This window comes from Barbus barbus (assembly GCF_936440315.1).
Source record: "Barbus barbus genome assembly, chromosome: 27".
In the NCBI taxonomy this organism is placed as follows: domain Eukaryota; kingdom Metazoa; phylum Chordata; class Actinopteri; order Cypriniformes; family Cyprinidae; genus Barbus; species Barbus barbus.
In genome coordinates, this window is record NC_136755.1 from 19,791,484 (window position 1) to 19,818,701 (window position 27,218).

At 36.8% G+C, this 27,218-nt stretch overlaps 3 protein-coding genes across 7 annotated transcripts; 2 read left to right on the forward strand and 1 right to left on the reverse strand.

The window, feature by feature from the left end:
* The first annotated feature begins 6,622 nt into the window (after positions 1-6,622).
* Positions 6,623-10,012, forward strand: LOC306847616 (CKLF-like MARVEL transmembrane domain-containing protein 8). Its single transcript, XM_079381662.1, has 4 exons — positions 6,623-7,188; positions 8,780-8,947; positions 9,178-9,297; positions 9,523-10,012. Exons 1-4 carry the CDS (start codon positions 7,045-7,047, stop codon positions 9,601-9,603), a joined length of 513 nt encoding a protein of 170 aa, XP_079237788.1. The 5' UTR covers positions 6,623-7,044; the 3' UTR covers positions 9,604-10,012.
* Positions 10,013-10,231: 219 nt separating this feature from the next.
* On the forward strand, positions 10,232-12,562 carry LOC306847156 (CKLF-like MARVEL transmembrane domain-containing protein 7). Of its 2 annotated transcripts, XM_079380958.1 has the most exons (5): positions 10,232-10,460; positions 10,615-10,788; positions 11,561-11,659; positions 11,885-11,966; positions 12,105-12,562. In XM_079380958.1, exons 1-5 carry the CDS (start codon positions 10,395-10,397, stop codon positions 12,116-12,118), a joined length of 435 nt encoding a protein of 144 aa, XP_079237084.1. In that variant the 5' UTR covers positions 10,232-10,394; the 3' UTR covers positions 12,119-12,562. The 2 variants fall into 2 exon arrangements, with proteins under 2 accessions (XP_079237084.1, XP_079237083.1); XM_079380957.1 differs by having other exon boundaries at positions 10,314-10,460; positions 11,885-12,120.
* A 95-nt stretch (positions 12,563-12,657) lies between these two features.
* Positions 12,658-25,421, reverse strand: LOC306847301 (cytoplasmic dynein 1 light intermediate chain 1-like). Of its 4 annotated transcripts, none has more exons than XM_079381177.1 (14): positions 25,289-25,421; positions 24,987-25,060; positions 23,455-23,571; positions 22,723-22,953; positions 22,353-22,513; positions 21,571-21,664; positions 21,040-21,175; positions 20,798-20,909; positions 20,638-20,697; positions 20,244-20,288; positions 19,865-19,985; positions 19,104-19,235; positions 17,786-17,804; positions 12,658-14,247 (listed from the first exon to the last, which is right to left on the reverse strand). In XM_079381177.1, exons 1-13 carry the CDS (start codon positions 25,390-25,392, stop codon positions 17,797-17,799), a joined length of 1,395 nt encoding a protein of 464 aa, XP_079237303.1. In that variant the 5' UTR covers positions 25,393-25,421; the 3' UTR covers positions 12,658-14,247; positions 17,786-17,796. The 4 variants fall into 4 exon arrangements, with proteins under 4 accessions (XP_079237303.1, XP_079237302.1, XP_079237304.1 ...); XM_079381178.1 differs by having other exon boundaries at positions 12,664-14,247; positions 19,895-19,985; positions 25,289-25,416; XM_079381176.1 differs by lacking the exon at positions 17,786-17,804 and having other exon boundaries at positions 19,895-19,985; positions 25,289-25,416.
* Positions 25,422-27,218: the final 1,797 nt, after the last annotated feature.

Sequence of the window (27,218 nt, forward strand, 5' to 3'; positions counted from 1 at the left end):
ATATTCCCAATGCATCTTCACCTCCAGCACCATTTGCAGGCCTTGAGCAGTGTGTGTGTGTCTGTGCATTGATTCTCTGAAACATACTGTATACCTGACCTTCACAACCCTCACACTAGGCTGGAGGCAGCAGGGGTGTCAATCATGCTTTGCTAGGAGAGATTCTCAGTCTTAGTGCCAGAGGCCGGTTTATCGCAAACCACACCCCCTCCAACCCATGACAGTGCACAGGGAAATCAGACACGGTGACCTGTGATCTCTTGACCCGACGACCTCCCAGACTCCCCTATCTCCTCTAATAAGCAGCTCGGTTATGTGTGTGTCTTTGTGAGAGAGCAAAGACAATGTGTGTTTCTCACAGCAGAGATCATTGTGATTGACAATCCCTCAGTCTCCAGTGAAATCTCTATTGCTAATGAAAGCTCAACTTACAAGCCTACACAAAGTAATCCGCATGAGTAACATACGTGAAATATTTCATGTCTGTCTTGAGCTTTGTGTTTGACACGTACAAATCAGACAAAAAGACTTACTGCATATAAAGTGTTCTGAGTCATTTTACTACATATATGTCCATGTAGTTGCTAGGGTGTTCTGGAAAATTGCTAGGGGATTGCATACTGGCTCAAGTTAAAAGATCCTATCCCAAATAAGATTGCAAGTTTGATATTGCTTCAGTGACACAGCACTTTTATAGAAGGAGTTGATGTTGAGTAACTTAAACTCTTAGGCAAAATATTGCCAGTTACTTTGTTTATTTTTGATCTGCCAATGAAAATAATTCTAAACAACTAATCAAACCTTGGATCTTTCAGAGCTATAGTATAGTTATGAACTAGTGTTTTTGAACAAATCGGTTGATTGAATGATTCAATGACTCACTCTAAAGATACTTGATTCACTTCTCATTGAATCAGTGTTTTTGAACTAATTGGTTGATTGCATGATTAAGTGACACACTCTTAAATACAGTGACATAATATGTTCCTGAAAGAAATCATATATATATTTTTAATTCATTCATTTAATGATTCAGTAAATCATTCATAAAGATAGTTGCTTTGTTCCTCAATGGCTCAGTGTTTTTGGACAAATTAGTTGATTAAATGATTTAGTGACAGACTCATATATCGTCACTTGTTTCATTCCTAATTTAATCAGTATTTTTAACAAATCGGTTGATTGAATGATTCAGTGACACTCACTTGTTTCGTTCCTGAAAAAAATCTGTATTTTTGTGTAAATCAGTTGATTGAATGATTCAGTGATTTATTCATTATTCATCTCTGAATGTATTAGTGTTTTTGAATGAATTGGTTCAAAGACTCTCTCATAAAGATATTTATTTTATGTCTGAATGAATGAACAAATCATAAATTCATTAAAACAATGCACAATATGTCACGTATCGTCACCTACTGCAGAAATAGCCTCTGACAAATCCTGGAACAACTTTGCACGGTCTGAGACTTCATTATGGAGCAGGTACTATTTAATCAATTGAAGGGATAGTTCACCCAAAAATGATCGGAAGAGAAATTAAGATATTTTTGATGAAATCCGAGAACTCTCTGACCCTCCATAGATAGCAATGATATTACCACGATCAACGCAAATTAATTTGTGTTCCGAAGATGAACGAAGGTCTTACCGGGTTTGGAACGACATGAGGGTGAGTAATTAATGACAGAATTTTCATTTTTGGGTAAACACTGTTTAACCATAAAAACATCATCAAATGAATTTTCAAACTTTCCATCTCGATAGATAGATTTTGTTCTTCTCTAGGTTCCTTCTGTTTTTATCTCCAGCACCACCATTGGATAAAAAAAAATTAAAACCTCAAATTCGATCACCTCATCGAATATGGCCTAGGGCTATGAAGTTCGACAAATCTAAAATCCCAGAGGGTGGGAAGAGTAGACTAATGAATGACCCTTTTGTGGGCCAGCTGCATTTATGTATATATTGTACTTGAGGAGAGAGCCATAATTGGGAACAGAACTGCTGCACTTCAGTGTCCGAAAGTGAAGCGATTCATTTGACTGACAGCTCCTCCGAATGAATTGGAAAGGAAGCTTTGGCCCAGGGGAATGGAGACCTTTTTGATGGTTGGATGCAACCACGCCCCTTTTTGATGACCAGACACTCCCTCCAGCCCCCAGAAGACGTTGCAGGGGGCCCAAGAAAGACACAGTCTGCTGCCTCCTCTCCATTTTCTCCTCCTTTTCTTTCTTTCTGCCTTCTCCGTCTCTCCCAAGGGAAATATGGTTGGTTAGGCTCTCAATTGAGCAAGTTATTTTAAGCAAAAAGCCGAGATGCAGCCATTTACAGAGATGCAACTAACGCTGAAATGAACTGAGGGTTTAATAAATGTGTGATTTTTGAAACCATGCACCCATTTGAAGGAAATGTCTTTGATCCTATGTGAAAACATATGCACCTTAATACGATTTGTGCACTAAGCAAGTCAAAGTCATGTTCTTCATGAAGGAATAATGCAATTTGTAGTATGGGTCTGTGGCTCTTGTTGTTTGTGGCCTAAGACTGTAATGGGTTTTTGTAAATGAATATGACACTAATGGACATAATTCTTGGCTGTGAACAAGGGTCTCTTTGAAGTAAACAGAGTCTGGCCTGTGTCTCAATGAGCAGAAAGGCCCAGCAGTGATGTTGGGACTGAGCAAACACACACCCGCACCCACACACTCACAAACATTGATCTTTCAATACATATTTATGCTTGACCACAAGTGACACCAAATAGGCAGATAATGAGGGCCGTTGGGATCTCAGGTTCCCCCAAGAGACTCTAATCTCTCTCTCTCTCTCACACACACACTAGACAGTGGTAAGTTTGCCACTGGACTCAATGTCGTTGACTTCTAGAGGCCATAAAGCACACACACACTCACACACACACACACACACACACACACTACAGAAATAAATAAAAAAGACAGGACAGTTTATAAATATGTGTCTCTGAGTATCAGTGACCTTCAGTTTCTGGGAGTTTGTTTGTTTTAAAGTCACATTTAAATCAAGTATGAATTATTTATATATTTTTACAAATTACTTAAGTTAAATACTTTGTTTGCCACAATACTTCCATTATGGATTAAACATTATACAATCTTAAAGTAATCCAGGGTGTTGGTTATTTATTTATTTATTTACTTATTTATTTACTTGTTATTTTTTTTAACACATCATAAGTCACATCTAAATAATGTATGAATTATTTATATATTTTGGTGACTTAAATGTGTAAATACTTTTAGGGTACTGTAAATACATCCATTATGGATTACGTATTATATAAACCTCATTTCAGGGGGTGATTTAGCACTTGGACAGTAGAGACAGACATGAAATTATTAAGGAAAGCGAGATGGGATTGGGGCATTACAGGCCTGACTTGAACCTGCGTTTCCCACTTGAGCACCATGGTTCAATGTATCGAAGCATGAGTATTAGCCATTACGGCAAATGAGTTATTTTGCCTTTATAGCTTAATAAAGTGTAACCGTTGTATATATTGGTAGCTTTGATAAAATATTTTATCATGAGGTTTTCTCTCACCCATTTTACCATGAATCCAATTGAATCAAACCTCCAGTTACATCCTACTATTCATAAAAAACTACATTATATAAGTATAAAATGATTTTGTATGTGCAGGAGTTTGAGTAAGTGTCTGCGTCGTCCTTCTCCTCTGAATTTGTCAAAGTCAATGCTAAACAGGAATGACAGCAGCGATACAGTGATTTGAGTGATGAAGAGCAACCCCAGTCACACATTCATCCACAAACACACAATTCCCACACCGACTCCGACACAGATTAAATATGGATTAAACCTATTTGCATATGAATTGTGTTATCAAATATTTCTTCCAAGGATTAATGAGATGGAGTTTGGGTGCAGTAGTATGAATATGTATTTCATTTATTTACCGCCTTGTAAAACAATCACTCACTGCAGAATTGTCACTTTTTTCTTCCTTGTTCTTTGTCTCTTGTCTGCTCAAAACAAGTCCATCTTTAATACATACTTATGCTTCTTTGACTTTACTCTTAGATTAAAAAGTTTGAAGCTAATAAAATCACTGAAGCTTGACATATGTTGATTAAATAGTTGAATGTTATTATATCAGAGGTAACTGCAGATGGGGAAATAGTTTATAGCTATATTATTTTCGTGGCCTTGGGACCTTTTACCCAATTTACCCTTTAGCTGACTTTATATTTATATGTTTTTAATCAGAAGAAACGCCTTTAACATTTCTTATTTCACTAATTATATTTTTCCATCAATTTTCAATTAATAAAATCCTCTTACTTTGGGACCAGAAAAAATGTTTCTAGCACCATTATACCCCTAAATTTAGTGTATAGAAGCTTACAAGGCAGGAAGAAGATGGTGTGCCGTATTTGTTCTAGATCTGAATCATTTTATTAAGGCCACTTGAGGATTCATTATTTAGTCAGAGTATGACCTTAATGTATAATGAGTAATACAACAACAATCAGACCGGCTTTCATGGTCTCTTCAGCTTTGAATGCGACACTATAGACCAGTTCTGATGTATTTGTTCTTTTATTAAGGCCCTTCTGTGCGATGTGTTTGGACACATAGAGTGTGTTTAGACATGTTTCTGCCTCGGATTCTTTTTCTCTATTTTATATCTCAGAGAAAGACTAATTTTCAAACTCTCAGATCCACTCAAAGACGCTAAATCTTTTTTCCTTTAAATCCTTTTTTCTTTGTTGTCTCAGCACAGGTGGGAGAGGGGCCTGTAAGGACATGACTTTCTGTTTTATGTGGGTAACCTCACACAAACACATACATACTGTACACGGTACATGTGGTTTTGTTGTTCAAACTCTTCCTTTGGTGTTTTCTAGACGTATAAAACTCTTCATGCCCTATAGAATGAAAAATATCAATGCTGTCCTTGCTAATGTCATCCAATGTTCCCACTCGCTTAGTATAAATTGATTTCATCTGTGAAAGTTTTGCTACAGACGCCTCCAAACCAGAAGGATGGCTTCAAAACATTCGTCGGCTCTTTCCTCTGTACTCCTCTTTCTATGTTTCATCCCCTTTCTGGCGCCTATCTGGCAATTTGTTTTCTTTTCTATTAAGTGAGCATTCAGCAGCAGCTCCATCTCACATATCCACTTAAAGGAAAAAATAAATAAAAAAACTGATTAAAATTCATAACTTTCTCTATGCAAATTTGCAGCAGCCACTTATCAATCCAATTTCAGCCAATTAGACTTCTTCTCATTAATCTGCCTTCAAGGCCGTGAAGAGAGCGCAAAGAGGAATATTAAATTTGATACAACAAATGTCACATGCACAGAGTATTTGACTGAGTAATGAATGTGTGTCAGAATAATATGGGTTATGAATCTGAACATTAATGGATTAATCATTTATATGTGACAGTAAAGAATTTTTTTTTCTGTAAATTATGTCAATCATTAAAATTGCCCATATGCACAGAGAATATAGTGTTTAAATGGAGCTTTTAAGATAGTAGATAGAACTGTGTTCATTTATTAACTGTGTGTAGAAGCGGTAGTTTAGGTGCGGGAGTTTATAAGAATCCATACAACACAAACTGATCTAATTTTTGCTATTTGCATTTTTTATCTTATTGTTTAGAAACACACCTAAGAGCAACCTTAAAAAGCACTAAACATTATTATTATTATTGTAATTTCATCAATAGTATATTATTACTATTATTATTATTATTATTATAGTACTGTCTGCTATAGTACATTCACTACCATTTAAAAGTTTGGACTCAATACTATTTATTTATATTTAAGAAGTCTCCTATGCTCACTAAGTCTGCATTTACTTGATCAAAATACAGTAAAAAATTACTGTTTTATATTAAATATATTTTCAAATGTTGCTTATTCCTGTGATGGCAAGGCTGAATATTCATCAGTCATTACTGTAGTCTCCAGTGGGACATGATCCTTCAGAAATCATTCTAATATGCTGATTTGCTGTTCAGAAAACATTTCTTATTTTGATAAATGTTAAAAACAACCATACTGCTTAATATTTTTGTGGAAGCCATAATACAGTTTTCAGAATTCTTTGATAAAAAGAAAGTTAAAATTAACAGAATTTATTTGAAATAAAACTCTTTTAATTGTCTTCACTGTCACTTTTCAATCAATTTACTGTCTTAAAAAATCCTACTGATCCCAAACTTTTGAATAGCAGCGTATATATTATATTCGTATGTCACATATATTGTCCTTTAAACGCATTTTCAAAAAACTGCACCATCAATTATTAAAACATGTATTTTTGTGAGTGTGTCCATTTCTATTTTGTTTTCGGTTTGCAGTGAAACTGTGTCTAGAGATTTTATTTGATTGTGGCTCCATCTAATGGAGAACTGCGAGCGATCACCTGCAGTGATGAATAATCCCTAACCCTCATTGGACCCTTTAGCACGTGCGATGTTGTGCCCATTTTTGACCCCTGCCAAATTATTACCCCCTCTCGTTGAAATCGCTACATGATTGGCTAATCCTAACCCCTCCCCCACACCTAACCCTAAACCTAGCAATACTTGGGGGGTAGTACTCTGGCGGGTTTCAGAATTGGGCACAACAGCGCAATACATTCATCACGACTCACTGCAAATATTTTATTTCTAGTGCCATCAGCAACCTTTTTTTCTTCCTTTTTAAACAGATAATTTAATTAAAAATGTTGGCACTGTTCTTTTGCAAATGCAGCAGCACCTAACCTGATCAGATCAGGTGTATTCTGGAGGAAGTAAACTCTACTGGTAGAGGATGGGGGCGGAATCTTTCCTGTTTCCAATCTTAGTATGCAAATAAACTTTTTTTTTTTTTTTTGATAGTTTGAATTTACAAAAAGTATGGAACTGCCATCCTCTGCTCCTGCTAGTGGGGTTAAATAAATAGGTTACATAATAATAACAGGTTAATATAATAATTGCTTAATAGGAGTGGAGCAGAAAGATTTTGGGGCGCATTTATGGCGGAGAATCCAAACTGTAGACCTGTTATAACCACCGTGAGCAGCCCTTACCTGGAATGCGGGAATTCAAGCACAGGAACCCCGTGGTACGACAAAGAGTCCGTGCTGAGCCTGTCTAAATACCTCATCTTTGTGGAAGTGGTGAGTAGTACTTTATTAAAACATACATTCAACTAAAATATTGGCAATTGAGGAAGAAAACCAATAGGCTTGCTTGTCGTGAAGACGTTTTGTTAGTGGTGAGGGAAATATTTCTACTGTTTGTTTTTCTTTTATCCTTCCTTTTGATTTTTCCCCTGGAATTTGCACAAGGAATAGCGCCTTGTTAAGAGCCATCACGTGCGTTGGACGGCGTGGTTGCTAGGCAACCGAATGTGGGCTAGTCTACTCTCCAAAATGTAAAAGTTATGCAGCACTGTTTTCCTCAGATAGTGACTTAAGGAAAACGTCCATTCGACGTCGTTCGTGTTAAAAGATTGTAATTGTGAAAATTGCATGGTGTGAATTCATTCACTTTTACATCAAATCAGGAAAATGTCAACAATGGGTGGATTTTAGTTTATGCAACAGTAAAAACACCTACCAATGCATTCAGGAGGAAGTAGTTATGACTGGAGGGCTTCTAGTCTACACTACATGCATATTAAGGCTTTGTAACTTTATACAGATATGGACACCTAATTTGTAGCCCTCATTATGTGAGTTGCAAAGTCCCCATAACAAATTTACATGGAGAGCCCATGTTATTTGTGGACAGGATCGTTAATGAGAAACTTAACCTACAACTCAGCACCAATTTCCAGCCTTTTTGTTGATTCTAACTTGAACCTGGCAGTGAAACTCATTTTTGGTGCGTGTGATTGTGGTCGGTGTGAATGTTCCTCGTTCTGTTTCAATGCAGGGAAGATAAGGCCAGTGAGTAGCAGAGGAAGTGAGATTTTAATGAGCTATGGCTGGTTTAATCCAAACGACCCAATAACCCAGTTTTGAACAAGTAGAGGACTCTGCTTTTATAGTTTAAATTCAGTTCAGGTTTGCCACAGCCCATCAAAATATGTCTCAAATACACCTTTTTCAGATATGTGAAAGATACTACAAATTGGCATTTTAATGAGGTACCTTTCCGTTAAGGTTTAGGCAATTTTATGTCCTTTATATTATAGGCTATAAATAAGAATTACATTTTTAAAAACTAAACTGAAAAAAAAGTAACTTCTATATGGACAGGGATGGTAAAATAAATGAATGATCATAATGTCCTAGAACAGCGGTTCTCAGACAAGGGGACAAAACAAGCATTAAAACAAGCTACTTAAAACCAAGATGTCTTATTTTAATAACTGTTTTGTTTTTTGTTTTCCTTCAATGAAAAGGATTCTTACTGTCTAGAAAATTCTGGAATTATAATTGAAAAAGTGCAAAAAGAGAAAATCTTATAGCTCCATTGCCATTTTTATTATGAATATAAATTTTTGCCATTGTCAATTTCTGAAATATTTTTGGTAGAAATTTTGAGTAAAAATTGTAAAAAAATAAAAAATAAATTACCCTTACCCTTAATCCTTATCTGGTAAATCACAAATGACTGGAAAAATCATGGAGTCTTTGAAAATAGATGTGGACAGTGAGGGGTTAAAAAGAACCACTGAGAACCACTGCCCTCCATCATTTCTATTTATGTTTTCCAGCGGATTAAATATTTGAAAACAACAGTAATTCTTTTACTCTTCAGATTTTGGGCCTGCTGGTATGGGCACTGATTGCAAGCACAGAATATTTCCAATTTTCCCCATTTGGATGGGTGATGTTTGTGACTGTCTTCTATTGGCTTCTCACCCTCTTCCTCCTCCTCATCAAACTGGCCAAAGGACAAATCCGACAAGTTCCCTGGACTACAGTGGTATGTGCACTTCTGTACAGTCCTATAGTTGATTTCTGTCTCTACAAAGCGGTAGAAAAAGGATGCCATGACGGTGTGCTCAAATAGTTCTGCATTTTCATTTAGAAAAACAGGTCTAAACTTACCCAAATTACCTTAGTGACTTTCAAAAACAATGTGGCTAAATGTTAAGGAACATATTGTTGTGTTAATTGTCTTAAATAATTGTAGTTCTGTCTCTGAAATCCTAGGTTCTGATTTTTAACTGCACTGCGGCTTTACTGTACACGTCGGCTGCTATTGTTGAGGCAACGTTGGTGAATAAGGGGGTCAGAGGTCGTCATGATTTCAACTGTTGGGCTGCATCGACGGTAATTATCAGTTTGAAGTACTTAATTGTGTGCAAGGCTGTAAACAATATAACTTTGAGGGGAATATTTATTTGTGGTCAAGTGATAATTATTATAATTGCTCTCCCCTGCACAGAATATGTGGTTACATTTTCCAATGTGAAATTTCATTTCCAAGTAAAATGCTTTTTTTTCATTTACTTGCATCAAATTTTTTTAACGCTTGCCTCTTTTTCTCTTTTCTAGTTTTTTGCATTCCTAGTATCTCTGAGTTACGCAGGTAGTGCGTTCTTCAGTTACAAATCCTGGCACAGAGGAGATGAGTAAATTGTGCTGGATTGTAGTTTTTAATTGAATGTGAAAAATTGTTCAGGTATGGACTAAACTTGAAAAAATATTTAATACTGATGACTGTCTTTTATGTAAAAAAATAAAGAAATGTACGTTTTGCTCTGTATGTATTTGCAACAATTCTACACAGATCTGTCTAACGCACAAAACATATTTTGATATATTTTGTATGGACATGCAAAACTTACATTATATAGCTTTATTGAATGGAGTTGTGTCATAAGGCTCATTTACTGTCTGTCTGTGAATGAATAGACATACAATGAATGTGCCTTTTAATGTTGGTTCATGTTTGATCATCTAAAATTATGTTGAAAATCTTTGGATTTACCTGACTGACTTGTATTTCTAGTGTCAAATTAAAGCTGTCATTATTTTGTCCTTTGAAAGCAGATCTGATTTACTTCATATATATGTCAACGTCGTATTATGGTTGCACACAGTAAAACAGCTCACATTTGGAATATAGAAGGTAAATTGCATAATTATACAAACTAGAAGGCGAATTTCACAAAAGTGCTCCCACACAAAATCAAAGGTGTGCTTAATACGGGAATATGTGATGAGAAACATGCTAAATTCTTCATCTATTATGTCATAGTGCGTTCCAACGAATTGTGATTCATGCTCTCAGGACTTGTGAATAATGATGTGATATTGAGCAACGGCAGTAAATCGTGTCAGATGCAGTTTCCTGACCACATCGTACTAGACGCGCGCGCTTTGGTGAGCGCTCTTGTGTGGCGTCGCGTTGTTTGCAGTGTACGATGATGGGGATTTTATTTCTGGAATACATACAATCAAAACAAGGAATCCTGAAGGTCGCTCAGCTCGTAAGTATTTCTTACCTACACCTATGTCACGTGGTAATATCAGACTACAGAACACGTCTTTCCGCGTTTCATTTTTGTCAATTATATTATACTATTATTCGTTATATTACGATAATACTAGCACAGAAACAGCATTGTGTGTTTGTGTGTGCAGGTGATTCTCCTGGTAGCGTTCGCGTGCGTTCGGTCCACGTGGTACACCAGTGTCTACTCTTACGGTTTCTTTGAAGGGGTCACACTCGGTTACTCCATCACGGTCGCCGTTTTTCTATTCCTGACTGTATTTGGGGTTCCGAAAAGGGCTTCGTTTGTGAACTGGACGATAGCTGTGAGTATTGTTACATATCATAATTGCTACTCCATTTCAGATCAACAAAAGCTCACGAGGAAATGATCAGTCGTTGACGGATAACGTCTTTGGACTTTCGCCCCCGGTTTCACAGACCAGGTTTAAGACTATTCCTCGACTAAAATGTAAATCTGAGCTGTTTCAACTGAAAGAAATTTGCACTGACTGATCTTAAAATATATAAGTGCCTTTGTTTTGTCTTAAAATGCACACCTGCAATGTTTTTTTTATAAGTACGTTCATAAAAATGAATTGAACTGTGGCCTAATCCTGGTTTAGTCTAAGCACTGTCTAGCGTAATGTATCAACCCCAGATTAAGCTTGTGTGATTTTTAGACACGTTCCAATAAACAAGCAAATATGTTAAGTTGTTCTTGGAACAAAGTAGCTAGTTTTTCCAAAACTAGTTACCAGCTGTGTTTTTCCAACCAGGGAAATCAAGGTTTTAGTTCAGTGCATATATAAAGGAAAAATGGTAAATTGGTAAACACCATGGTAGTATGGTGTGGCAAACGTCAAATATGCTGTGTAGTGTCAATTAACATCAGATAAAACCTGCATGTATGATAATTGTCAAAAACTTATGTTTAAAATTATTTATGTGGAGTATAGCATGTCAAACAACCAGACATGTCACTTTCCCATATTTGTTACCACATCAACTGCTACCCACATTATAATCATGATTTAGTATAACTGTATATGATTATGTACATTCTGATGAAGAATATCATTCTGTTTGTTCTTCAAGGAGTTTGTGCTTGATACACTGGGATTCATCTTCATCTCCACTGGTTCCATTGTAGCTGCTGTGAAGTCTTATGACACCCCTATTCTGGTTGCCGCCTCAGTAAGGCCTTCATCACAGTAAATGTTTATCAGCTTAGCCTAGTTTTATTACAGTCAATCAAACTTGTAAAAAAAAGATTCAAGTAAAAAGAAAATGAAACTAAAATGTATATCAAAGACTTGTTTTGAGGTGGTGTTCTCATTTGTGCAGCATTTCATTTTCACGACGGCTTGTAGTTGTGTCACGCTGATAATATTGTAAGGTTTTCTGGTGTTTGTTTTTCAGGTGTGTGGTCTTCTGGCCTCATATCTCTCAGTTGTAAGTGTGATACTTTCATTTGTTGCTGCTCGCCGCCCACAACCGGAGGGTAAGTTAGGAGCTGAGCGTGTTTTCAGTGTGTATTTCAACATATTTAGATAAACTGAACATAGCTGGATCTGCAAAACATTTTCAGGTGCTTTTGAATCCTGAACTGATTATCTGAAATAATGTATTTCTGTTCCAGGTCCACCAATATAAAAACAATGTCTTGATAGTTATAGTGGTTCTTCTGAAACTGCCCTCAACACAGGAGAGCATGGATGGGGAATTGATAAAAGTGTATGGTTGTTTTAGTACATTTACATAGAATAGAATATCATTTATTGCACACATGGCTTATTGCAGTTAGATGGTTTTAATACTATAATTACTATATAAAATTTTATAATACAATACCCTGCCAATAATTGGTGCATTCAATTTAACAAATGGCCTTTATTTTCAAGTTAATGTTATAATTGTCTCAACATTGTTTTGCTAACATGTGTTATGAAATATATTTTCCTGAGGACTTTTGTAATGTTAGTTGGTTTGGTGGCCAAATTTGTTTATCTAATGCTTCATGAAAGAGAAATGAATGTTGAGAAATAAATAAAAGTAATAAAAATAAATATACAGTTTGTAAAATGTTGAACTGTTTGGAACTTCTGTTGCAAAGAAGATCGGTTTTTGCTGAGATCACAGACTTCCTGTTTCGTAACGCTCTTCACCCACACAAAAGAACGTCAGAGACAGCAGCCATTCCCAATAAATACAACTTTAATAGAATGATTACAGACCTGATCCGGAGAAACATCACTACATCTTGTGAAATTACAGGACCATATTAGCGTATGTTTATTTCCCCCTCCCTCTCGTAAGAAGTTTGGTTGATGACTGTACATGCAGGTGAGGGTGATCTGAGATCTCACCTGCCCTGCCACCTCTGCCCCCCCCCCCCCCTTCCCATCCCGGTACTAATTTCTAGCCGTTAAAGTCTCTAAACAGACAAATCTCCTGCTGAATTTACTCATTTTGCTCAAACTCCCGCGCACACACTCAGACACACACACTCAAATGAAAAGACAGTAATACTGATTGTGTTTGCATGATCTCTAGTGCATCCATAAATAAACAGTGCCATAACCGGCTGTAGTTGAAAGATGAGAACACATACACAGAAACATCCAATTTTCAAGCTCTTATGAACATAGAAAACAAACAAACTAATTTTTTTTACACCGGACATAGTTGTCAGTCCCATCAATAGTCTTTATCAGCAGTTACACAGACGACTTCATAAACCATGTCTAAGCTAAAAACTCTCTCGCTCTCCAGTTAAATGTACTACTGCTACAATCAGCATTGTAAGAGATCATTTTCAGTGTCATTGCCTACTATTGTGTAATAGTGCAATATTTAGATACTTTTAATTGTATGCAACAGATCACATCAATCTGACTTGGTGAATAGGTTGACAGTTTAACAGCAGCAAAAAAAGGGGTTATGGATATTACAAAGCATTGAAATCATGTCAGTATATTTGTTCTGGTCCTGTGATCGATACACTTAAAATAGGCCAGGTATTGAGAGTGCTAAAGATAACCATTTAATAAACACCAACACAAGGTGATCACATCTAGTGAATTGTTTGATCGAATATCTCTGACTGAAGTGTGATGCTTCCCTTTATTTTTATTTCATTTTTTGTCCAGATGAGGCTAAGACATGTAGATCAGTAAAAATGTGCATTTGTTTACCAGAAGCCGAGTGACTTTAGTCGAACAGGATCCTTCATACAAGATAATTCATTACGGAAAGCCAAGGAAAAATCTAACTTGCATATAAATACAGTTCATTAGTTCACAAACCCCTTTCACTTTCTAATTCGGACTTCTCCCTACATTCCCATTTCCTCTCTAATCCTCTCTTTTAGTGTCCAATGCGGATCTAGTGTCCTTCATTTCTACGACAACCCTGTCTCTATGGTTTTTTTACAGATCTGTCCGCTGTACATGTGTGCGTGTGTGTGGAGACAGACATAGCAATCGCAAATTGCCCAACATGCAGCTTCAAGTCACTGGCCGTACAAGGAATAAACAGGAATAAATCCCCCTTCTGAACAAGATCAAGAGGAAGGGAGGAGAGGTGGCAGAAGGGAGGCAGGTTCGGGGGCGGAGAGAGCAGTGTAAAGGGGGAGCTTGTAGGTGAATAATCCCTGCCTCTCATTCAGGATTCATCATTTTCAGCAGGGGGCGTGGTTGCGTTAGGGGCTGAGGAGTCCAGGTCGGATTTGTTGGCGATCCGGTCCAGCTCAGCCTGGACATCCGTCAACCCCAACTTGGAGCCTAAGAAAGAACAAGATAAGATCAAATTGACTTAGGAGTATGTTGGCCAAAATTCAGATCATGTTATTTGAAAGCAGTATTAACCTAAGCTTTAAAAGAATATTTTGGGTTCAAAACAAGTTAAGCTTTATCGACAGGATTAGTGGCATAATGTTAGTTGTCACAATTTTTTTTTAATTTTAATAATTCCTTGTTTTCTAAAAAAAAAAAAAAAAACAGGGTTATGAGTGAAAGGAGGAAAATGGGACCAGTTCTTGGGAAATTTTAAAGTCAATTAAATGTTGTGCGTTAAATGTAAGCAAGAGACTTCACAGTTCATGGTTTTATATTAACATGCATATTGTTCACATTCCCTCCACTGGCCCTTATCAATCATGGCCTCCTAGTAATCCCCATCCACTTGATTGGCTCTATGACCCTCTCTCCTCTCCACCTGTAGCTGGTGTGTGGTGAGCGCACTGGCGCCGTTGTACTGTGGCTGCCATCGCATCATCCAAGTGGATGCTGCACACTGGTGGTGGTTGAGGAGAGACCCCCCCCACATGATTGTAAAGCGCTTTGGGTGTACGGCAATACACAATAAATGCGCTATATAAATGCATCATTCATTCATTCATTATGTGGCCCAATTCACTTCTATTGCAAGTGCCTTAACGTTACCCAGATTTGAGCTTTTTTTAAAGAAAAGAAGGGACAAATCTAAATATTTTTGTGGTAGTAAACATTGTGTTTTGTCGATTGAGATTCACTTGTATTAAACCCAGAATATTCCTACATCCTGAGAAGGAATGACAATACACTTAAAACCTTAGCGTGTCAGTGTTTGTGAGTCTGCGAGTGAACTATTAGCACAAGAGCAAGTGGGAAGCCAAGAAAGAAAGAGCCTTTGCTTTTCCTATATCAATGTTAAGCAGAAAGACCAGAAATAGGACATTTTTGAGCCTGAAGGAGAAAAGTAAATACATAGCGATGGAATTAATGGAGATGAAAGACTCAATGAACCTTCACACAGACTGACACAGGTTGAAAGCTGCTTTTTTTTTTAAATAAGGAAAATCCAGCCAACACAATAACATTAAGCATGCAGTAAAAACTTTACTAATTGACCATCTGCATATTTAGTGCTTCAAAAGGTACAATTAACAATGCAAAGAAATGTTCTTTCAGAAATTATGCTTTAAGCCAAACAAAAGGCTTTGATCTGATGGGAATGTTATCACGGTTTAAAGGCTTATTATGTCTTAATTCCACTAATTATGTGCTAACAATTAGCCCTGCAGCAATTGTGGATTGTAACTTAAATTAGTTTGCAAGACCTTGGTTTTTACATGATTCTCTGCCTTTACAGTGCAGGCACCAAACAAACCCATCACTGAATTACTGTCATCTATGTTTACATATCTGGCAGACACTTTTATCCAAAGCAACTTACTTTGCATTTTAGGTATATATATATATATATATATATATATATATATTTTTCAATTCATGCATTCACCAGCAGTTTCCTGCTCCAATATAGTGCAACTTAGAAGAGGTGCAGTCACACTAGACTTTGTAACCTTCTGAACCAATCCATGATGATGTCCGAATCAATCAACTGAAGACATTTGACCAGCAGAACATCTAAATGTCCCAGACCGAACACAAACTTGCTGCATATTTTGCAGTGTTTTGGGGTCAGAAGTAATTTCGCATTCACAAAGCCTAGTGTGACCTCACCTAAAGGTAATCTTCACCTGGGGTAAATTATTTGCTTAAGCAAATACTGTTCAAAAGTGTGGGGTCAGTAAGATTTTTATTATTATTATTTCACCAAGGATGCATTAAATTGAACAAAAGAGGCAACAAAAGTTTAGAAAAATTAAAGAATCCTAAAAACCATTTATCACCATTTCCACAAACGCAAGCAGCACAATTGTTTTCAACGTTGATATTAATAAGAAATGTTTCTTGAGCACCAAATCAGTATGTTAACATGACTTCAAAAGAATCATATGGCACTAAAGACTGATGCTGAAAATTCAGCTCTTATAACAGGAATAAAATACATTTTTAAATATATTAAAATTGAAAACAGTTACTTTAAATTGTAATAATATTACTGTTTAACTGTATTTTGATCAAATAAATGCAGACTTGGTGGAAATAAGAGACCATTTAAAAAAATAATTTTACCGACCACAAAAGTTTGAACAGTTGTGTAACTGCATGTCATTTACTTTTCAATTCGACACACTGAATGTAGTATTTATAGCAGAAAAAGTGTGTGTGTGTGGGGGGGGGGGGGGGGGGGGGGGGGGGGTATGGACATAACTAGAAATCAAAATTAGAAATGGGTCATTTAAGATACCCTATAGATGTAATGAAGCTTCATGCAGTGATTATTAGGCGGCCTTAAACTGTGCAATTTAAAACTCAGCCCAAGACAGTGTTAATCACAGACGAGCAAGATGGGCCCAAAACGAAAAAGACAGTGACATATAACACAGGCCAAAGTTACACATGCATAGGTGTGTAGAAGTGCTACAAGACTCATAAAAAAGGAAGCTGCAGCAGTGGTTAAAGTAAAAGGATGCAAGTGAGGGACAGTCGCCTGAACACACACCTTAGCGTGGCCAACATCCCCTGGCTAATACATATGATGAAAGACAGTTTAAAGGAGTTAAATATCATGACTGATTAGTAAAGTGCACACGAATGTAGTTGCTCACTCATTCATACCAAAGTACAGAAGAAAAAAGGGTAAAAAGAAAATAAAAACACTCATACATGGTCACAGTAAGAAAATCAGGGCACAAAAATGATGACTGGGAGGGGTCACTGTGGCCAATGAGGTACTTTACCTTTAATACATTCCCATAAAATCAAGCTCCATTATGGGTTCAAAAACAAATGAAGATGCAAAAGCATAATATGAAAGGACACAAGAGAGTGGGCCATAAAACCACTGCACTTGCTGTTAGTTTTAGAACTTGTAAGGTGAATGTTGACTCTGTAGAAACCCTTAGTAGGCAAGTTAACAAACGTAGTTACTGCCAAACACTTTTTTTTCGTTCTTTCACCATTTTAAAGGGATAGTTCATAAAAAAAAAAATAACATTTTGTTATCATTTATTCATGTCATTTTACACCTGTATGACTTACTTTCTTCTATGGGACACAAAATAGGATATTTTGAAGAGAGTTCAACTGTTTTTGTCCATATAATGAAAGTCAATGGGGTCCAAAACAACAATAAACCCCTCTGACCTTCATTATATGGACAAAAAACACTTGAGACATTCTAAAGTATCTTCTTTTGTGTTCCATAGTCATACAGGTTTGGAGCAACATGAGGGTGAGCAAGTACAGACAATTTTTATCCTTTTAAGGAGGTTGCGTAAGCTAATTTGCTTTGTTGTTAAGTTTTGTGTTAGATTACTGGGTTATTAATCAGTAATCTGATGCACTGTGAACAATGAGGATGTCAGCTTGAATGATTAGTGGGGTTTTTAGCTGCACATGCAGAGGAGATTATCAAATATATTCATTTTACCGTCGCTGATGTCAAAGATCTGGGATGGGAGGATAAAGGTGCAGGAGAGGAGGGTGATGAGGACAATATGAGGACAAACAAACAAAAAGGGAAAATAGGGGACAAACTTCAGTGACCTCACATGTGTACAACATGAACAAGACAAGATCTGAAGTGTTTTGAAGATAATCTCACAGACCTGCTCCATCATTTGCAACATCAAGCCTCTATCGTGTACTGTCCCAACACAACTCTTTCTGAGGGCAGCGTATTTTGAAGCCATGACCAAAAAAACAACAACAACAACACTCTAAGGCCCACAGAAACAGGGTGTTTTCATGGTCTACTGCTTATATGAAATTGATGTTGAAAAATGGTGGAGAGCCTCAAAAACAGGCCAGAGTCCAATTTGTATAATATATTAAAGTGAATTTCATCAGATTCAATAGTTGTAAAGGTCATTTCACATGGTTGTGATCAGATTGAGATCTTGTCACCATTAAGGTTAAATGTTGAATGCCAGTGTAATGCTACTGCTTCAGCTCAATGCTAGCGTTCTTGAATTAGGTTATTACTGTAAATACAATATTCTGAGTTCCAGTGAGAGAAGAACAAGTTTAACAAAATAAAATGACATTCTTCTCCATGACATATTTTATTCTTCTAAATTTTAGTAAATTACTGGTGAAAAAGTTGAAATGCATTTGGTACTCTCGTGAATTGCAGCAGAGACTGACACGGAAGAGAAGAAATTATTGAATAAAGTTGTTATTTTTCTTTTCTCACAAAAAGTATTCTCGTAGTTTCATAACATTATGGTTAAACCACTAATGTCTCATGGATTATTTTAATTTAGTCTTTACTACCTTTCTGGGCCTTGAATGTGGTAATTCCGTTGCCGTCTAAGGCGGGTCAGAAAGCTCTTGGATTTTATCAAACATTTCTTAATTTAATTGTGTACCGAAAATGAACGAAGGTCTTACGGGTTTGGAATGACATGAAGGTGAATAACTGATGACAGAATTTTCATTTTTGGGTGAACTATCCCTTTAAATTTCTTTAAAAACATTTTAAAATATCTTACAGACACAAACCTTTAAACGGTAGGGTAAACCCCTTCTTAATGGTCAAAGATGTTGTGAAAATTCAAAATTGTTTAATCCTGCACGGTGGTACTGATAGAAGTCAACATGTGCCACTTCATACCATGTAAAACAGGTTTTATATAAATTCTGTTTTTGAAATACAAAACTCAAGCTCTCCAAGTCAAAACACTTCAAATTCACCATGATAGTGGACACAGATTGGGGGAGGGATCTTGTCACAGAGGATCCCTCACCTGACTTGCGGACTGTTCCTGGTGTGTTGCTCCCTCCTCCTGTAGGTTGGCCACCCGGGCCGGGTGAGCCTGCTTTCTTAGTCAACAGACTGTTGAAGAAGTTAGCCAGCACACCTTCACTGGTCTGACCTCCTGTCACAAGAAATTACAATAATTAGCACAACCATACATGCTGAAACTTCAGCAGACACTAGCCTAAACTAGATTCAGGTTGCTACAAACAGTAACTTCTACCGAACCCTAAGATGGAATTAAAAACGTGTGTAAAGGAAAAAGTCGAAATGAAAGTCTGAAAGAAGTTCATCTTAGAAACAAGCTTTAATCCCCAAAAGCTCTCCTAATCCCCTCCAAACATGGCAGCAATTTTCCTATGATTTGAACCTAAAAAGAGTAAAGTCTTTCTTATCTGCGTCCTGAAACAATCTCTGGAGACACAAAAAGTGTATTCACGATCACTGCATCCCAAGACAAACAAGATTTTCACTAGTCTAGACACAAGCTTTGAGGATGGTATCTCATGTTGAAGGTCAAATTCTTCCCAAGATGACAGGGTGGTGAAAATCGTGAAACCAGATCCAGAGACTGGATTAAATAAATTCCCAAGAACTAGAAAGGTGTGACTCCAAAAGCCGTTGCTCCCAATAGTTGGAAAAATGCAGCCAAGTAGAGAAACTACAGGACGGAATGCAGAAGGAAAGAGACCGAGAAAGATGGAGAGGAATCGGAGGCATGCATCCTAAATATGGCGCACTCATACACACCTTTCATGTTGGGATCAATCTTCTTGGTACCTGATTGCATTGGCATGACGTTTGCCACGTTAGCCGCCGCTGAACGGTTGGTCGTCCTTGGTGAGCCGGTGGGAGCTCTGTTTGTTGGGTCCTGTTACAGACACAGAAATGTTTCAGGATTATAAAATGTCATAAAATAACAAACAAAAATAGTATGAGAGAACGACTAACAAAAGACTAAAGCTGAATGTTAAAAATTTTTATGAATAAATCGGGTTGGGTAAAAGTGTCTGTTAAATGAACACACGTAAATGTAAATTCCTTGTAGCAGGCATGCATCCAAAACATGATTCAACAGTGAGTAACGCTGTAGGCTGAAATCTAAATCGAGCGCATGTAAAACACTCACCACTGGTCTTCCTGCAGTGACTGGAGGCTGTTTAGATAACAGAGACTGAGAGCAGAGCAAAGACAGACCAGAAATAATTCAGCGTTTATTTCTTTAATATTCTGGCAATGATTTGTTTATCAAACAAGTTTTGTGGATTATTAACAAAACCTCTCAGGTTACAGGGCTTGACAACGAGAGCATGTCAGTCACATTTGAGACTAAAAATATTTGTGTGCGAACTGTAAAATATATTTAGGAGTTTTACGTTTTATTAAATTTAAGGTATCTTAAATGGCACAACAATCTGTACAAATTAGCATATTATAATGATTTCTGTAGGATCATATGACACTTAAGTCTAATAATGAGTAATGGCTGCAGAAAAAATAATTATACAATATTATGCAATTACCTGCAACTTTAGTAGAAATACTTGGTCATCTTCAGCTTGAACTTCCTTCTCATGTACAAACTGGAAAGACATATCACAAATGAGCAATCACTAGATTAGAGAGATTCTACAGTTAACTGCAAATCAACTGGCAAAGATCGAATCAAGTGTGAACTCTTACCTTTCTAATTGGAGGTTTTACTATTACATCTTCAAAGTTGTCCTCTGCTTTTACTGTCTGGAAATTTTCATGCAGGATGGCAATCTTTTTTTCATTGTCCCATCCTGATGGACTGAAAATGAAACAGTTAATATAACCACATGTACCATTTAAAGAAACAAAACCATTTTACTCCATTAAACATTTGTATTTAATTAGCTTGTATAAAAAAAGTCACATTTATTTCACATCCAAACACTTACATAAACACAGAGTCTTTCTCCACCACCTGAGCTGGGATGTTGAAGGGAAAGCCATATAACCTGTGAACGAGGTATTTATATAACAAGTCTAGATTTTTGTTCTCCTTCATGGATGTGTAAAGTAGTGCTGCTCCATCTGAAAGGTCACTTGTGAAGGACAAGAACAAGGTGAGGTACATTTAAGCAAGGAACATGCAAGCTCTTCACTTCGGCGATTTTTGGAAAGCAGCCATTATGGAGGGTCAGCAGATAATGTTACCACATTCCACTGTTAAAGGGATCATATGATGCGATTTCAAGTTTTCCTTTCTTTTTGGAGTGTTACAAGCTGATTGTGCATAGATCCCTGAAGTTGCAAAGACTAAAGTCTCAAAACTAAAGAGATATTCATTATCAAAGTTAAGACTCTGTCACGCCCCCCTAAAACAGCTCATTCAAAATATGAAAATAACTTGGCGTACAGATGACTAAAATGTGCAATTATATTCATCGTTACAGCTTTGGTTTGGACTTTTTGATGTGTAAGGATACACTGCAAGCAGAAGCGTCGAATGTGAGACTGGATGAAGTCTAAGTGCTCGTCTTTATAATCGTGCTCCTTCTCCAAAGTGCTGATCGCATCACACTACACAGAGAGAGAATTATGAACGGGAGACTCCATTAACATACTACTACATCCTTGCTTTTTCACTTTTAGTGAAAGTAAAATCAGAACCAACTTGGTAAACAATGACCAGAAATGGCAAATTTTTATCTTATTCACTGAAATATGTGGGATCCAAAAGTCAGAGACCACATCAACAAAAACTGAGATTCAAAATCTAGTTTAAACCTAGAAAAAAATTCTTGAAATTTTAAAACAAAAGACGAAGTATAGAAAATATACAGAATTTCACACCATTTCTTCTTTACCAGTCAAATTTGTGACATGTGAACTGCATTGTACAAAAGATGTTAAAAGAGGATGATCAGGTGTTAATGTTTGACAAACTGTTTGCTAATATAAATACAGTGTTCAAAATGTTGAGGTCAGTAAGATATTTTATGCAGAAATATTAATACTTTTTTCAACAAATTACATTTTAAAATATAAAACTACTTAAAACTGTAATCATTTTTCACTGTATTACAGTAGGAAATATTTTATTGTATTTTTAGTCAAATAAATGCAGCCTTCATGAGCATATATGACTTCTTTCCAAAAATGTAAAAAATCTTATTGACCCCAAACTGTTGAACGGTGGTGTGTAAATGCTTGCACCGTTGTAGCTGTTCTTTTAAAAAGAAGTCGCAGGTAGTTTGAGCAGGTGTACCTTAGTGCAGACCACCACTATAGGCAGGCCCAGGTTGTGTGTGAGTGTATTGTCTCCCAGCGGCAGCAGGACGCTCTCTTCCTCGGACTCAGGATTCCTTCTCTGGGGCACAGCTTCCAGGTCACTTCCTGGTTCCACGTATTCCTGAAACTGCTTCACCACTGCAGACAAACACAGTTACATTCACAGATATTAACTGTACTAACTGCAAACTCATTCATGCAAGTATAAGAACTGTCAGCACAGCCTGCAGCAATATATAGGACTATCACAGATCAAAATGCATCACCACACTAGATCATTCCTACAGGGTACTTAGCATGCGAACACACTCACAATCTAAATACAAACACACAAAGACGCTACTCACATCTGTGCTCCAGCTCTCTCATGGTTTCAGGGGGAACTCTGAGCTTGTCCACAAAATCCCTCACAACGCTGCCCCATTTCTGCAGTGAATCGAGGGCCAGCCAGGGCCGGGACAGATCGACCACAAATAGAACCAGCGAGTCCTCCAGGTTCTCTGTTGATACGGCAAATTTCTGCAGGCCTTTGTGGTACAGGTCCCCATCCAGCACCCATGCATTACACCGTGCATGATCTGACAAAAAGAGATTGATTAGATTTAGCATATCTGTATTGAATTACCTACTGTTGGTCATTAGGCTGCCTCTATACCCAATATGACAAATGTCACTGAAAATTATGCTTGACTGCTTGGGTTGGCAAAAATAATATTTGGAAAACAGTAACTGTATTTATGCTTCAAGTTTATGCTTTTAATGCTTAATGATGCATTAAAATTAATAAATTGCAAATTCCACTAAAAAATCTCAGTGCTCAGTTATGCCATTTTTTCTTATTTACATCCTACACTTTTCCATTTTTTGTTTTGTTTTGTTTTTTGGAGTATACAAAGGATACTGAAATGTCAGTAATTAACACATATCTACACTTTTCCATTTTAAAAATTGTTCAATATATTGACTGATTATAGTGGATCACAACCAGATTCTCTAATTCAGTGTCATTTAAGGTTACACATCTAACACTGGTCTATATATTGCCAGTATCAAACTCTAGACACAAATTTTATAATTACCATCGATATCATCATCGTGAACATTGAAATACAGGTACTCTAAGCCCCGGCCCTTCATGTACTCTTCTACACTTTGTAGTTTGGCCACCAGGGTGGTCTTACCAGACCCCACCTCACCTGTAAAACAAATCAGATTAGCACACTGAAAAAAATAAAAAAAATTTTTTTAACAGTTTAGATGCATTTGGATCCTGAAAACAACACATATACATATATATATATATATATATATATATAATGCATATTTAATTATGATTATTTTTTATTGGTTTGAACATGATTGTATATATAAAATAATCAAACATAGTATATAATCAAGCTGCATTTCTCTGTTCTGTTTTCATGCAATTAATAAAATTGGTGAACTGAGAATTGGTGGTTATGTTTTTAAAGCATATAAATAAGTGAAAGCATAATAGTCTACAAAAAAAAAAAATAAGTTTTGTATAAAAGACACATTGCTGAGCAATATAAAGTTGGAAGAGAAACATAGATCTCTGGGTTTCTAATGATTTCTTTGAATGAAAAAAAAGGGTCAGAAATTAACCAGATTGCGCGAAAAAAAAATCTGCTGAAAGTGAAAAATGTATCACTTGAACTCAAACGCATAGTTTCCTTATAGTTATCTTCTGTTAAAATGGAGAATTTATGGAATTAATGTGAATTCATATATTTGCCAAAGACAACACAGTGTGATATTCTATATTAATAACAACGAAAAAAATTACACACTGAAATGACAGCTCCAGAAGGTTTACTAATAAAACAGTATTATCTTAATATTGTAAGGAAAACAACATGGGCAAAACATAGTTTAAAAAACAGTAGTGAAAATAATAAATTATAGTAATAAAGAAGTTATATATATATATATATATATATATATATTCATTCAACAGAGTTTGCATGGCCATTTATCATATCTGACGCCCTATGAGTAAAGCGCACCCATTAGGGCAGCAAACATGAGCCAATCACTGGCTGCGTCTCAAAAACTAGTGAGCGCCCTACCTAGATAGCATTTTTAGTCATCATAGACGTCTAGACAGCACTTTCTAGGCATCATTGGCACACCTACAGACTTTTCAGTATGTAAAAATAATTCAAATGCATCATTTTGTTTCTCGGAACACGCCTAAGATGCTGTCTAAGTAGGAGGTACGATAGATTTTAGGACACAGCCCCTGTCTGAGAGTGCGGATTATCTCTTATCACCAAACCCGACAGTCTGCACCATATGCAAATCGTTAAGACTAAATAAACGACCGATTATAAAAATACAGAGTAAAATGAACGAGACAGTCACAAATGTGTTTTGAGCGCGTGGTGTCTGTCGGCGACGACTGGAGACAATGACGTGCGCCCAGTAACAATAACAGCACACTTACAATCACATCAGTTCAAACCCTTGCATTCAGCCAGCATTGTATTTTGTTTATTAATAATGATAAATCGGTTGCAGATCAATAGGATGAAACAGAGCAGACATGAAACAGCCATTTTTGTGTGACAGAGGGGAAAAAAACACCCACCCATAACAACCACATTCTTTCCTGACGGCAATTTTGATCGGGAGCGCGTCGACACCTCACTCAATATCGATGACCTGAACGCAGAGGAACACAGGGTGACATTAGCTGTTAAATCACAACGCTTTATAGAGTATGCATCACTGCGATCATTGATTCAGACTGGCCTGTGTGCCCCTGCCCGGCTGGGGCAATTTGCAGGTTAGCGGCTAACAACTGTCACATGCGGCTCTTAGCCACCTAAAGCCGCGTTCTGCACATCCAGCCGAGATTGAATGGGGGATAAAAGAACCGGCTAGTCCTACCATAAATTCTGTCCGTCATCCTCCTCGGGGTTTTGGCTCTCGGAAGTACCGTTATTTACATTTGGGCTAACCGATAGGAGTGTATTTCTGCCCGTCGTCGCCATCTTCGCAGGCTTGAGTGACACCCCCTGAATGAGCCCCGGATGTGTCGCACAGAGCCGAGCGTTGCTTTTCTGCTGGGCGTGGACCACCGCGAGCCGCAATCAGTGCCGAAACTCAACTTAATAGAACAGAATAGAATCACGACAAAGGCTATATATTAGCATCTATGGTTCCATTATTACATCCATGGAAACTTTATATTGCACAAAAGGTTATTTATAGAAGAAAAAGATTCTTTAGATTATTAAAATGTTCTTCACACTGAGGAAAATGGTTCTTTTTTCATTGAAAAGTTATTTGAATAACCATCACTGCAAGAACCCTTAGTTTTGAACCTTTATTTTTGTAGAATAGAATAGAACAGACTCTTTAAAAATTTTATTTATTGGCACCTATGATAGCAAAAACAGAAAATAATAAAATATGCTAAAGTTGTTTAATTTAATTTAATTTAATTATATGCCTCTCAAACCATCCATGAATACAAATAAAAAGAGTGAGTCTCAATAACACTGAAACACTCAATCAAAGCTTGGGATATCAGAATAGAATAGAATAGAGTTCTTGATTAGATTAGAGCAGAATAGAAAACAGTTAAATATAAAAAGGTTATAATAAAATAGAATAGAATTATAAATCTCTCAGTTCAGTTTCAGATAATCCATGGGATGAATATGAGCAAACTCAGAACAAAACCACTGTATTAATTTGATAGACAGAGAAGTGTTTTGTGCAAGAATCCCCAGGGAAGTGTGAGGACATTAGAAATGTAAAATCATCACAGAAAGGAATAGAATAGAATAGAAATAATTCATGTACCCTCAAACTGAAAAAGCTTGTTATATCAGAAGTTGTTTCACATGGAGTCGCCTCATGAGGGCAGACATGTTGAGATCACTTGACACATTTTATCTAGGTATTACTCTAGGTAAAAATTGAGTGCTTTTGCTCACGGAATAAATTAATAATAGCTGACTGAGAAATCGATTATTTCCGCAGTAGCATCTGCACTAAGTACTTCTGTAAAATGTAGACTAGGCTGCAAAATAAAAAAGTGCGCATTTAATTGTTCTTCGATCATTCTTAAGTCCCACTGGAATCATCATGGTTCCCAGGAATCACTCCAACCCTTTACCCCACTAGCTAATGCCATGAGATACTGCTCAGTGCTCACCACATCTCATACCAATTGTAATTTACCAAATCAACCGCCAGAGTGCAGGGTTACACTGTGTTCGCACCCCGTCCTTCCTCTCCAGCTCTCACAGCAGAGGAAGTTAAATGGAGTGCGCGCGCCTGCCCTGCTCTTATGTTGAGTGAGGAGACTGCGGGTCGGACCTTTAACGCTAAACCCGATGGAGCTGCTTATATCACCCTAGACAATTTGGACTTGGCATCGGATGGAAAATGAGTCACTCAGCACGATCTTAACACTGAGGAACTTTTTTTTTTCTGGCGTCGCTTGGAATTTGTTCTTATACTTAAACAGTGGGTAAGTTTTATCCCTTTAATAGCAAAATATTATAATGCGCTGAATTTGATGTTTTACGCATTGATGGAACAACAGTTTTACCTCACAATTCAGTGCATACGAGGCCAAATGAGTACATTTATGGATACATTTTACAATTTTTGTCTGCAGAAGAAATATTACTCTGTCAGCAGTGATTTTGAAAAAAGATTTCGGACTTGTATTGTTTGAATCCCATTATGGTAATGCTGATTGTGCGCATTACTCTAATATTATCTGTAGCCTGCTACACAATTGATTACAAGATCTTAAGTGGTTAATCTAATATTTATAATTTTAATTGGCGTGAATTGGTGG

What these genes read in the sequence shown, in the direction of transcription:
- LOC306847616 (XM_079381662.1), top strand. Translation starts at nt 7,045, where the DNA reads ATGGCGGAGAATCCAAACTGTAGACCTGTTATAACCACCGTGAGCAGC. An exon ending in ACCTCATCTTTGTGGAAGTG is followed by an intron (nt 7,189 to 8,779) that starts GTGAGTAGTACT and finishes TTTACTCTTCAG; the next exon opens with ATTTTGGGCCTGCTGGTATG. An exon ending in ACTGTTGGGCTGCATCGACG is followed by an intron (nt 9,298 to 9,522) that starts GTAATTATCAGT and finishes TCTCTTTTCTAG; the next exon opens with TTTTTTGCATTCCTAGTATC.
- LOC306847156 (XM_079380957.1), top strand. Translation starts at nt 10,395, where the DNA reads ATGATGGGGATTTTATTTCTGGAATACATACAATCAAAACAAGGAATC. An exon ending in TCCTGAAGGTCGCTCAGCTC is followed by an intron (nt 10,461 to 10,614) that starts GTAAGTATTTCT and finishes TTGTGTGTGCAG; the next exon opens with GTGATTCTCCTGGTAGCGTT. An exon ending in TTGTGAACTGGACGATAGCT is followed by an intron (nt 10,789 to 11,560) that starts GTGAGTATTGTT and finishes TTGTTCTTCAAG; the next exon opens with GAGTTTGTGCTTGATACACT.
- LOC306847301 (XM_079381175.1), bottom strand. Translation starts at nt 25,392, where the DNA reads ATGGCGACGACGGGCAGAAATACACTCCTATCGGTTAGCCCAAATGTA. An exon ending in GATGACGGACAGAATTTATG is followed by an intron (nt 25,061 to 25,288) that starts GTAGGACTAGCC and finishes CTCTGCGTTCAG; the next exon opens with GTCATCGATATTGAGTGAGG. An exon ending in TCACGATGATGATATCGATG is followed by an intron (nt 22,954 to 23,454) that starts GTAATTATAAAA and finishes TCTTTTTGTCAG; the next exon opens with ATCATGCACGGTGTAATGCA.